The sequence below is a fragment of the Hyaena hyaena genome, unplaced genomic scaffold (assembly GCF_003009895.1).
Source record: "Hyaena hyaena isolate Hyena2069 unplaced genomic scaffold, ASM300989v1 scaffold_312, whole genome shotgun sequence".
In the NCBI taxonomy this organism is placed as follows: Eukaryota; Metazoa; Chordata; class Mammalia; order Carnivora; family Hyaenidae; genus Hyaena; species Hyaena hyaena.
Window position 1 is genome coordinate 982,652 of NW_024080943.1, and position 12,311 is coordinate 994,962.

Genomic DNA, 12,311 nt, shown 5'->3' on the forward strand with positions numbered 1-12,311 from the left:
GGTTCTGAAAACAAGCAAGGCCTATGAATCCCAAGGGCCTGGCCTTGGACAGGAGCATGTGTGCAGAGATGTGGCCAGTTGGATACACACATCACAGAAAGCAAGGCTGCAGAGAAGAAAGATTAATTGTGTCCACTTCCCTGTCTCGTTAAGGGTCCGCTCTGCTCTCTTGGGGTCCCAGAAAAAGTCAAGAAGCTGCCAAGACAGCAGCTCAGCCGGCTGCCACGCTGGCCCCTTGGCTGTGAACTGGGACATGAGATTTTCAAGATGAGGTTAAATTATGCTGATTCTACATTCGAAATGGAATCGTGCCTGGCATGAGTTCCATCAACACTGGCAGGACTCAAGGCAGAACTAATCAAATCAAAGTCTTAGCTTATTAACTGCTCCCAAGTCAAAAGCTAGTTTCTGCACTGAAACGGTCTCTCCAAAACACCTGTGGTTCAGGCCACCCTGAATTAGTTCATCCTCTAGACTGAGAAGGAAATGCAAAACAGGAGAATAGTTTCAGCACTTTCTGTGTGCCAGGCATTATGCTAAGTGCTTTTTATGTATTATTTCATTGTTTCAATCATATTTTGAAGGAGATTTTGATATCCCTGATGGAAAAAAGGAAATGGAAGCTCAGAAAGGTTGCATGGTGTGCCCATGTTCATAGATTTAAGAAGTGGCACAGCGGGGATTTGAACCCGGATCTGGCTACTGTAAGCCCCACGTGCTAAGTACCACGTGCCCCTCTTAGGACTAACACACTTGATTTTTAATAGCAATCAAGAAATTTTAAACTAAAAGATGTTCCTTTTAAATCTGAAAAAGAACAGGAAAAATCCCACTAGAACTAAGAAGTTAATTTAGCAGGGTAAAAGGATTCAAAGTCAATGACAAAAATGTTTGCATTTCTATAACCTAGCAATGAACAATTGGAAAAGTGAAATTTAAAGTTCCATTTACAATATCATTTTAAAAACTAGTTAATTTTATTCAATGAAAAAAAATGTGCAAAACGCTAAAAACTCCAAAACATTGCTAAGTGAAATTAAAGACTTAAATAAATAGAGACTTAAACCACGTCCATGATTGGAAGTCTAACTGCTATTAAATTATCCACTCTTTATAAATTGATGTATAGGTCTAAGGCATTTCTTTTAAATTTTTTGTTTTGTTTTGTTTTTGAGAGAGAGAGAGCAAGCAGGGAAGAGGCAGAGAAAGGGAGAGGGAGAGAGAATACCAAGCAGGCTCTGCACCGCCAGCACACAGAGCCTGATGCAGGGTTCAGACTCATGAACTGCAAGATCATGACATGAGCTGAAATCAAGAGTCAGACACTTAACCTACTGAGCCACCCAGGTGCCCCTAGGTCTAAGGCATTTTTAATCAGGCTTTTTACTAGAAATGAACAAGCTGATTTTATAATGTACCTGTAGAACCAGAAATGACCTAAAAGAACCCAGCCTTAAACAAAAAGAGCAAAGTTGGAGGATTTACTCTGATTTTAAAATTTACTGTAAAATTGACTATAGGGGCACCTGCATGGCTCAGTTGGTTAGGTGTCCATCCAACTCTTGAATTCGGCTCACGTCATGATCTCATGGTTCATGAGTTTGAGCTCCTCATCAGAATCTGAGCTGACAGTGCAGAGCCTGCTTGGTATTTTCTCTCTCCCCCTCTCTCTCTGCCCCTCCCCTACTTGTGCTCTCTCTCTTTCTCTCTCAAAATAAACATAAAAAAATAAAATGTACTATAAGAAGATAAAATAAAGTAAAATTTACTATAAATCTCCAGTAACAAAGGCAACATGATATTGGCATAAAGGTAGACAAACAGATCAATTGAAAAGATATTCCTGTGGAGAATGAATGAATGAGTGAATAAATAAATAAATAAATAAATAAATAAATAAATAAATAAAGTTGCTTCAAAGAACACATATCCCAGGCCCAGATAATGGGACACTTGGTATTGCTCAGACCCAGAACCTGGCAAATTTATTTTGCTCCCATGTTTAGAGTCAATTGGGCTTAAATGAGCTTAAGACATCAGCTTTAGGCAAGAGAGATAAAATTGGATCCAGAGAGCAGATGCTTGGGTCTTTTACCCAGTTGTCATATTAAAACATGTAATAATGATAATAATAGCACTAACCCATATGTTAAACTCTGTTCTAAGTGCTTTATTCTATCAGGGCAGAGTTTAATTCTCTCAACAAGATGAAATAAAAGAGAAAATAGCAAGTACTGCATATAGAAAGGGGAATATTATTTTGCAATGATATATTTCAGTTTTACATTTGTGTGTGTATGTCTAGAATTACAATGTGAAATAGCGGGGCACCTGGGTGGCTCAGTCGGTTAAGTCTCCAACTTCAGCTCAGGTCATGATCTTGCAATTTGTGAGTTCAAGCCCCACATCAGGCTCTGCACAGAGCCTGGAGCCTGTTTTGGATTCTGTGTTTCCCTCTCTCTCTCTCTGCCTTCCCTCCCTCTCTCTCTCTAAAAAATAAATGAACATTAAAACTTTTTTTAATAAAAAAAAAACAATGTGAAATACCTAACTTATAGCAGTTTGTAGTCATAAAGATATAAACACCGCTAGGGTAGTCAATGAGAGTATTAAGAAGCCTGAATAATATAATGTGTGTAAGATCCTTAGCACAGAGCCTGGCACAGACTAAAGACACAGTAAGTGGTTCATGCAGGTATGGCCATTGTCAAGGTCTGCTTCATAAGCACTCAACCTGGGTCATAGCTCCAGGCTCTGAGCTTAGAAGGCCTGAACTTAGTTTTAATGCTACTGCTGTGTTGAAATTCTTAATGGTTTTGAAGAAGGGGTCTTGGGTTTTCATTTTGCACTGGGTCTCACAAATTATGTAGCCAGTCTTATTTTGTATAGTTGTTTACTGTTTATTAAAAATAGTTATACTGTGAAATGTTTAATTATTGCTTACTATCATCTGATTCTGTCTGCCCCTTACTAGCTAGAGGACCATGAGTAAGAAGACAGTGCTTCAATCCTCTGTCTCCATTTCCTCGTCTATAAAATCGGGATGAGAACAGTACTTCCCCATGAGGTTGTTGTGAAGGTTTAAATAACACCGCATGTCCCATGCCAAGCCCAGCACCTGGCACATACATAGTAAGCCCACCAAACATGTTAACTATTATTATTACTATTGGTTTCATGAACAAAGTCAACCTTGGTCCTGATTTTTCCACTGCACATTTGGGAGCGGGGATTACTGACTAGATGAGTAAGTAGTTCTAGAACTTATTTGAGTGCCAGATCACTTTGAGAATCTTGTGGCTCTCTGAGGACAAACACAGATAGTCCACGCTCATATGCACACATATTGCCTGCACCCTGGTGGGCCTCTGAGGCCAAGGCACGGGCCCCAGAACCTCAGAAAGCAAAGATCCTCAATGGCCCCTCCAGTCCTGGAGTCTGTGGGTCTCTGGGGTGGAGACAGCCAGGCCGTCAAAAGGAGCATTACTACTTAAGGCCCTGGTGTATGCTTGCTTTGGAGCTTTAAATCAGCAGCTATTTTTAGTTTTGCTGTATATGGCCAGGGCTATTTTTAGTTTTGCTATATATGGCCAGGGCAGGAAGAGGGCTGTAGGTGGGGGAGGGGTGCCAGGAAGTTTATAGCAAGGCTCGGGACCCTGGAGCACCTTGCCTTCTCCATCTTCCCCTTCCCGGGGGAATTACCCTGGGAATAACCCCCAGCTGAAGTGACAGGCATGGAGGAGAGAGAGAGTCTGTGGACGTGGGAATGGCAGCGGCTTGGATGAAGGTTCCATGTCAACAAGTCACTTTAGAATAGTGATTTTCCAATGTTTTTGACCATGACCTGCAGTAGGAAATGCATTTTTACCCACATCGTGTAAGAAATACATGATGCATGTAAAGACAATTTTATACACACACACACACACACACACACACACGTTATATATGTATATGTATCTTCAGCTGAACAAACATTTCAGGAAACAATGCTTTCTTATCCTCTGTGAGACACTCTGATTTTCTGTTCTGTTCTTTCGTTTTTATTTTTTTTAAACATTTATTCATTTTTGAGAGAGAGAGAGTGAGCAGGAGAGGGGCAGAGAGAGAGGGAGACAGAATCCGAAGCAGGCTACAGACTCTTAGCTGTTAGCACAGAGCCTGACGCAAGTCTTGAACCCACGAACCGTGAGATCATGACCTGAGCCGAAGTTGGACACCTAATTGACTGAGCCACTCAGGCACCCCTGTTCTTTCATTTTTAGAAATGCAGGTCATGACCCACTGAATTGATTTTACCACTTAGTAATGGGTCAGTATATCCAGTTTGGAAAATTGTTGTTTCCTTTGGTTTATTTATTTATTTTTATAAATTTTTTTGAATGTTTACTTATTTATTTTGAGAGAGAGAGCAAGTGAGCAGAGGAGAGGCAGAAAGAGAGGGAGAGAGAGAATCCCAAGCAGTCTCCATGCTCAGCCTCAGAGCCTGATGCAGGGCTCGAACTCATGAACCGTGAGATCATGACCTGAGCTGAAATCAAGAGTTGGACACTTAACCGACTGACCACCCAGGTGCCCCTCCTTTGGTTTAGAAGAGTCAGTCACCTGCAACATTTGATGGCAAGACAAGGTGGAGACTGGAAGAAATGGAACATATTGTCCCTTTGATCAGTATTTCCTAAAACTGGGGAAGAGATGCAACTTTCAGCTTTATCTCCTGGGTGGCAGTCAGTTCTGGACCTCCTGACTTACGTGCACTGTTCCCTCCACCTGGGGCACTCATCTCCCACCCCTGTCACCTGACTCACTCCATACTTCAGAGCCCGGCTTGCCACTTCCTCCAGGAAGCCCTCCTGAATGCCTCAGTCTGATTAGTTACCTGCCTCTTCCTCCCTTAGTTCCCAGCACTTTCCTGCCTAGCACCCAACGCACTATAGTATGATTTCTTGTTAGATTCTCTGGAAGATAAGGACCTTCTCCATTCTGTTCATTTCTATACTCCTCCCTCCCACCACCAGTGTAGTATAGTGCTGGCTTCATAATAATCACTGAATACATGTTTATTGAATGAATTCATGAAAGTGAATAGTAATTACAACAATTACCATTTATTGAGTACCTGTTTATCCCATGAGAAATCTTACGAGAGATTAGCATAAGTCCATTTTATTGGTGAGGAAACTAAGGCTCCAAGAGATTAAATAATAGGATAGAGCCAAGGTAATAACCCAGGGCTGCCTGACTCCCAGCCGTCTCTAATCGCAGGATCTTACTTGTCCACATTCTCTTCAGCACTACCCAGGATGGGGCAAAGGGCAGGTCCTTAACAAACCCTCGGGGAACTGATGACAGGTTGATTAAGGAGATTTTCCGAAGCAGCAGCCACATCTAATTTTGGAGAGTTGCACCTCGTGTGTGGCTTGGGAGAGATCTATGAGGTTTCCAGGGCCCCTGGATGTGGGACTGTCTCGTTCGGAAGAGTCTGGGCCTCTGACAAGCCAGAGGAACAGGTCTCCCAGTTACCCAGCCTGAAGAGCTCCCGCAACACCCAGAATCAAGCCCAGGGCCCTGCGATGCCTACGTGACCTGGCTTACACCGACAGCTCCAGCGTCACCCCCTGCCTGTTCCCCTCCACGCTATTCCTGCCACCCTGGCGTTCTTGCTGCTCCTCAGACATGCCAAGTCCTGTCTTCCTCAGGGCCTTTGTGACCATCATTCCTGGAAGCCGTTACTCTCTCCCTAGTCTTCCCACCCTGCTTCCCAGACCACACTATCCAAAAAGTCACCCTCTTCCTTCTCTGCTATTCTTTTGTTCATAACTTTGCTTGCCCGCTGCCCCGGCTCCTGGAACTTGCTGTAGGATGGTGCTGGACCCACGACCGGTGCCCCATAGTATTGGCTGCATGGATGAATGAATGCGTGAATGAAGAGGTTTCCCCCTTTAAGACGTTTTAGGGAAGGAACATTTGGCACACCGTGCACTGCTCTGCTGCTTGCCCTGACGCCCAGCAAGCACTCAAGGGTCATCTCCCTCTTGTAGCCAGAGAAGCTGGGGCCGGCTCTCTACTTGTCCCCAGTGCTCAGCGCAGCATCCAGCATAAACATCCAGTGAATTGAACTGCACCGAATTGCAGAGATTCAGCAAATGGCTGAAGGTCACCAAATTAGGAAGTGTGGAGCCAGAATTTGTCCTCAGCGCTGTCCAATTCCATCCAGTGCTGTGTAGCCACCACTGCACCCGCGGAAACTCCAGGGACACAACCTCATTAACACACAGACGCCTTGGAGGGCGGGTGCTCGCCAGTACTCACCAATGGGCAGGCCAGTCGGGAGCCTGTCCTGTACGTGAGGCCCCTCTATGTATGCCCACCAGCCTCAGCTTGAGCACAACTTCTGCCCTGGGCTGGCTCACGCCCCTTCCTGCCCCCTCCCCAAACCCACTCTGGGACTGTCCACTGCCCACCCTCTGTCACAGTGATATAATATACTACAAATGCGCCTAACAGATGATATATAGTTCTGAGTTATCTGAGTTATCTGTGTCAGCTCCTCTTCCCAATGGGGCATGTTACGGAGACTTCATAGAATTATCCTGAGCTGGAAGGAAACTAAAGGGCCATTTAAAGCAGGAGCCAGCCCATTCTCCTGTAAATAGTTGAATAGTAAATAGTATAGGCTTTGTAGGCCAAAAGGATATTATGTGGGGACTTTCATACAATTTTCACATGTCACCAAGTAGTGTTCTTCTTTAGATTTTTTTTCGAATATTTGAAAATGTAAAACCACACTTAGCTCTCAAGCTGTGCAAACACAGGCAGCTTGGCTGGCTTGGCCCGCTATCTATCGTTTGCAAGCACCTGAGCTAAAGCATTACTTCTTAAATTTTAATGTATGTGAAAATTTCCAGGTGGGCTTGTTAAACCAAATGCCCGTGTCCACCCTCAAGATTCAAATTCAGTTCAGAAGGTCTAGCTGCGGCCCCTCATTTTGAATTCTGAATTGGTGGAGAGATGATGTTGATACTGCCTGTCTACTGACCACATTTTGAGCAGCACTGACATTCTAAAACGCATTTTGTGGATGAGGAAACTGAGGCTCAACTAAGTGATACGTGTAGTCATACCCAGTGGATGATGTGATGGTATCTTCTCTGCCACTCCTCACTGCTGTTTTCCACAGAAAATTCCTCTCCATCTCCTTTAACCCACCGGGCACGCTCATGCTTTTGAGCTTCTTACTCATTCCTCTCCCCCACTTACACCCTCTCTAAAGCAGTTTTCCCAACAAGATCCAGCTCAGATGTCACCTCTTCTAAAGCAGTCCCTGACCTCCTCAAATCTAACTTCTCTGACCCAGCACTCTGTACCTACTCCTGTATAATGGCTTGTCTAAAGCCCATCCTTGAAGCCTTGGGCTGTATCTTATTCCTCTTTTTATCTAACTCTTTTTATAATACCCGGCAAATAGGAGGTACCACAGAAATATGCACTAAACGAATGGATGAATGGATGGATGATTGGTGGATGATTTGATAGGTGCATGGATGGATGGATGGATGGGTGATTGGATGGGTGGGTGAATGGATGAATGGGTGGATGGTCTGATATGTGGGTGGGTGGATGGATGGGTGGGTGGCTGGCTGGCTGGATGGATGAGTGGGCAGATGGATGGGTGAATGAATGAACACTTAATGATCTATTGCTTGAAAATAATTTTCATGGCAAAGTTGAGCACAAGCCGAAGTATATTCCCTGGTTGGTTGTAATCCTAGCACGCAAACAGTAGTAGTTAGGTTTTACTGGATGCATGTGGAGTGTGTATTTATACATCAGGTCTTGTCCTAAACACTGCTGCCAGTCTTCTCAATGGCCCTGTTATTGGCCCCACCTTTACTAAGAAGGAAATTGATTCTGAGAGAGGTAGGGCAACTTGCCCAGCGCCACACAGCAAATAGTGTCCTGGCTCCTCTGATTCTGTGTCATATTGCCCCTCCCTCTTCGCAACCTCCACCAGTCTCCCTCACTCATCCGCCCCTACGAGCTCCGCAGGCCCCAGATCGGGCTCACCTCCGTCTGCATAGGTCTCTGTGCCGTAGCCATCCTGCAGCCCGTTGTTCCAGGTGCCCTCATACTTGGCACCGCTGCTGCTGCTCTGCCGGGTTCCGTAGCGGCCCTTGAAGCCGTGCGTCCACTCGCCCTTGTAGAGCCAGCGTCCCTTGGTCTCTATGCCCAGCCCATGCCGTTTGCCCTGGCTCCAGTATCCCTCGAAGGTGTTCCCGCTGGGCCAGGTGTAGACGCCCGCCACTTCGAAGCCAAAGTTCCAGGAGCCTGAGTATTCGCCCTGGCCCTTGGGGCCCGTGCACAGTCCATGTCCGTGGGCCTTCCCCCCCTCCCAGCCCCCGCAGTACGCCCCGCCATCATCAAAGTCAAAGCGGCCCCCACTCATCTCATCGTAGCCCCGGACAGCCTCACCGTCCTCCAGCTTGGGGGAGAGAGGGCGATGGGGGGTGCCAGCGACGCTCTCCGAGCACACTCAGGGCTGGGCGCCCCTGACTCACCACTGTGCCCCAGGAGGGGGAAAGCAAGATGCCACCGGAGCTTGAACGAGCCCAGAAGCCAAGTCAGCACTGGGTCGGCTGGTCAGTGCCATGCCTGGGAGGCCCCCACTCAACCGGCCAGAGGAAGGCTGCCAGTTGGGAAGGAAGCAGGAGGGCAAGATTCAAAGTCTCCATAGAGCGTCCCAAGTCTGGCTTCCCTGGAGTCAAAGGAAAACGGTGTGATCCCTTTAAGAAGTACAGTGCAAAGGGTGGGGTGGAGGGGTCCCCAGTCTGTTTCAAAGAGGAGAAATTCCTCCTTGGTGACAGCCCCCAGCCCGAGGCTGAATTCCTGCAGCCGGCTGGCCCCGTTCTCCACCCAGTGGGTGTGTGGGGCTGTCCATCTCCCAGCCGCTGCCCCGCCCCTCTCCGATCCTGCCCTCCTCCTGGGACGGAAAGGTCAGTGTTGCCCTAACAAGGCCATTGGATCTCTGAAGCTGCTCCCAAAATAACCCCCTGGCCAGCCCAGCCTCCTTTAACGTGGGAGGGGTGTTTCAAATTGGGCTAGTGCTCCAGACCCAGCTGGGTGGCTGGAGAGGCAAGGAAGGGCAGCGGAGAATTAAGTGTAGGCAGCTGGGACAATTTGGTGGCTTTTCTTCCCCTGGGTATGAGCTCCCTTCCACCTTCAGTATCCCCAGCTGGAGTCTGCAGGAAGGGAATGGGCAGGGTGATCGGGGAAGGGGGGGGAAAGGAGGACTAGAGGAACACCCAGTCCTGGAACACTTAAAATCCCCCAGAGCAGAGCGATTGGCAAATCTCAGCCCCACCGCCACTCACACGTCCTAACAGGCCCCAGGGCTATCCGCGCTGCCAGCCCCATAAAGGAATCCGGTGACCTAAAGAGAAAGGAACGGGCATGGTTTCACATATGCTTTTGAAAGCAGAGGAGGGAACTCAGGAAACGAAGTGAGGTTCTGGAAACAGATTCTGGAAGATGGAGCAAATCCGAGTCCAGGGCTCATGCACAACCCCCAATCCCCCTCTGCACCCCTGGGAACACCTTGCAAAGAGCCTGGAAAAGCCACTGATGGCTCCCTTTCCCTCTTCTCTGAGGGGCGAGGAGCCTGTCTTTCCTGTCTCTGAGGCACAGGGTCGCTGGTTATTTGGAATGAGGTTGCCTCGGCAATACTCAAGATTCATGATTTTTTAAAAATATCCCCTTTCCAAGCTCTTTTTTTCTCTGGTGTCCTCAGGGCCTGGGAGGCCAGACTTCAGAAAGCCCTTGGGGCAGGGGCAGAACCAGAGGCCCCCGGGCGGATTCCCAGCACTCAGGTTCCCACCAAACTCCAGTGAAAGGGACAAATGAATCTCCATGACCTGAAGCTGTGGCCGGGACTAATGACTGGAAATCCCTGGAGCCCAGGGTTCACCGGAGCACAGAGTAATTCTAGGAAAGGTAGGAGACACCAGGAACGGGGGGGGGGGGGGAGATGTAGAGATACGGAGAGGGGGGAGGATAGAAATCACTTAAAAAGGAAGCCCAGAGGGCGTCTGAGAACTACCGGACTATTATCCGACTTCAAACTTATCTGACATACCCCGAATCCCACGATAACTCGGGCCACTTGAAGTCACTGTGGAAGATTTGTTCTTGTTTCAGAAATGGACAGAACATGTTCTCTCCCTTCAGCCCAGCTGCCTCCAGTTCTTACTGGTTCCTTCACTGTTAAAGAGCCCCATCTGGGTCCACGTTTCACCCCCAGGCAGAAACACCCAGCCTCTGAGCTCACCGGCACCAAGCTGCCGAGCTGACAGGCAGCAAGTAGCAGTGGTAAAGACTGCATGTCTAGGTGTTTGACTCACCGTCCAGCCAGTGAATGGATCTGACTGACAAATTCCCTTCTAAGAATATGCCTCACTGCCGACCTCAGGGAGCTCTGCTTTTGCCACTTGTCACCGACCTCTCTGGAGAATCATACGTTTCTTCCCAACTCTGCTCTCAAGGGGAGAGGGGAGAATGGCTCAAAGTGGAAGTTAAAGGGGTTTGAATTGCCCAGGTTCAATACTCTTTGTAGTGAAACACTGGGCAAATCACCATAATCCTACTGTAAGGCTGGGGGGCTGCTGTGTCCTACTGAGCTGTTCCACCTGATAAATGTAGAGGCTGTTCATCCTTGCAGCTACCTCTGGTGGCTCCGTCCCAAGGGTGGTACACATAAGATTTAAACAGAACACCTTTTGAACTTAAAAACATAAACAGGGGCACCTGGATGGCTCAGTCGGTTAAGCGTCCGACTTCGGCTCAAGTCACGATCTCACGGTTCGTGGGTTCGAGCCTCACGTCGGGCTCTGTGCTGACAGCTCAGAGCCTGGAGCCTGTTTCAGATTCTGTGTCTCCCACTCTCTGACCCTCCCCTGCTCGCTCTCTCTCTCTCTCAGAAATAAATAAAACATTAAAAAATAAATAAAAAACTAAAAAACATAAACAGATCCCAGAGCCCCCCTCCCCAACCCCAAATCAATGATAGGTTGTTCTGGGAAAAGGCTCTGGTAATTTTATTCTCTTTAAAACTCCTCAGATAAACCCTTATCAGTTAGTGAAGCATCTGACTTCGGCTCAGGTCATGATCTCTCAGTTTTTGCATTTAAGTCCCACATCATGTTCTTTGTTGACTGCTCGGAGCCTGGAGCCTGCTTTAGATTCTGTGTCTCCCTCTCTCTCTCTCCCCCTCCCCTGCTTGCGCTCTCTCTGTCTCTCCCCAAAGTAAACATTAATTAAAAAAAAATAAGAAAGCTTCTCAGACAGATCTGACTCATTTCTGGTTAGGAACCACTGTATGGGGGCACCTGAGTGACTCAGTTGGTTAAGCATCTGACTTTGGCTCAAGTTATGATCTCATGGTTTGTGAGTTCAAGCCCCGCTTCGGGCTCCGTGCTGACAGTGTGGAGTCTGCTCAGGGTTCTCTCTCTCCTTGTCTCTGCCCCTTTCCCACGTGTATGTGTGCTCTCTCTCAAAATAAATAAGTAAACAACGACAAAGAATCACTGTATGTTTTCCAATTAAGAAACTCTTTCTTAATAGCATTTACACATGCATGAATCCAGTACCTATATATATATAGGTATAAGGTAGGTAGTTGTGGAATTAGGTATGTGTTTAAATCCCAGTTCTGCCCCTAACAAGGTGTGACCTTGGACCAATTGTTAATTTCCCTAAGCCACAAACTCTTCAACTGTAAAAGTACCTGTTTCAAAGGATTATTAGTATTTAGGATAACAGTATCTTCCTTTTACGGTTGGGTGAGAATTATGTAACTTGATATCTAAAAAGGGTTAGAACACACTAAACACCTAATAAATGTTAGCTATAATTAAAAATTATCCTCACAGAAGTTGCTCTTCAAATTAGAATGCTTAGTAAGGTAGTCACACAACAAGGTAAGACAGTCACGACCTAAATACCAAACACCTTGAGATTGAAGCATTCCTTACTCTTCACAATCCATGTTTACTCAACCTTGTCCTGTGGTTTTTCACTTTTTAAACTGATAAACCATATCATTGATAAAGGGACACTTTGATTTCTTAAAAGTTTAAGGAAATTTTTTGCCAAATTTGGTACTGGCCTTAGGTGATTAGTGTCCGGCTTCCGGAGGAGCGCTCATGTTTTGGCCCCTCCCTTTAAACCAAATGCATTTCAGGGAAAGGGCGACCTCTTGAGGCCATCTGTGCCTGCCAGCAGACTGTCATTAGGAAAACCAAGTTCCTCAGACAGAA

At 46.8% G+C, this 12,311-nt stretch overlaps 1 protein-coding gene across 1 annotated transcript in view; it reads right to left on the bottom strand.

Moving 5' to 3' along the window:
- JPH2 (junctophilin 2) overlaps positions 1-8,446 on the bottom strand; it is a 70,001-nt gene extending 61,555 nt beyond the window's left edge. The window contains exon 1 of the mRNA XM_039248499.1: positions 8,068-8,446. Within this exon, the coding sequence (XP_039104430.1) occupies positions 8,068-8,446 (379 nt within the window). The remainder of the gene's footprint in view (positions 1-8,067) is intronic.
- Positions 8,447-12,311: the final 3,865 nt, after the last annotated feature.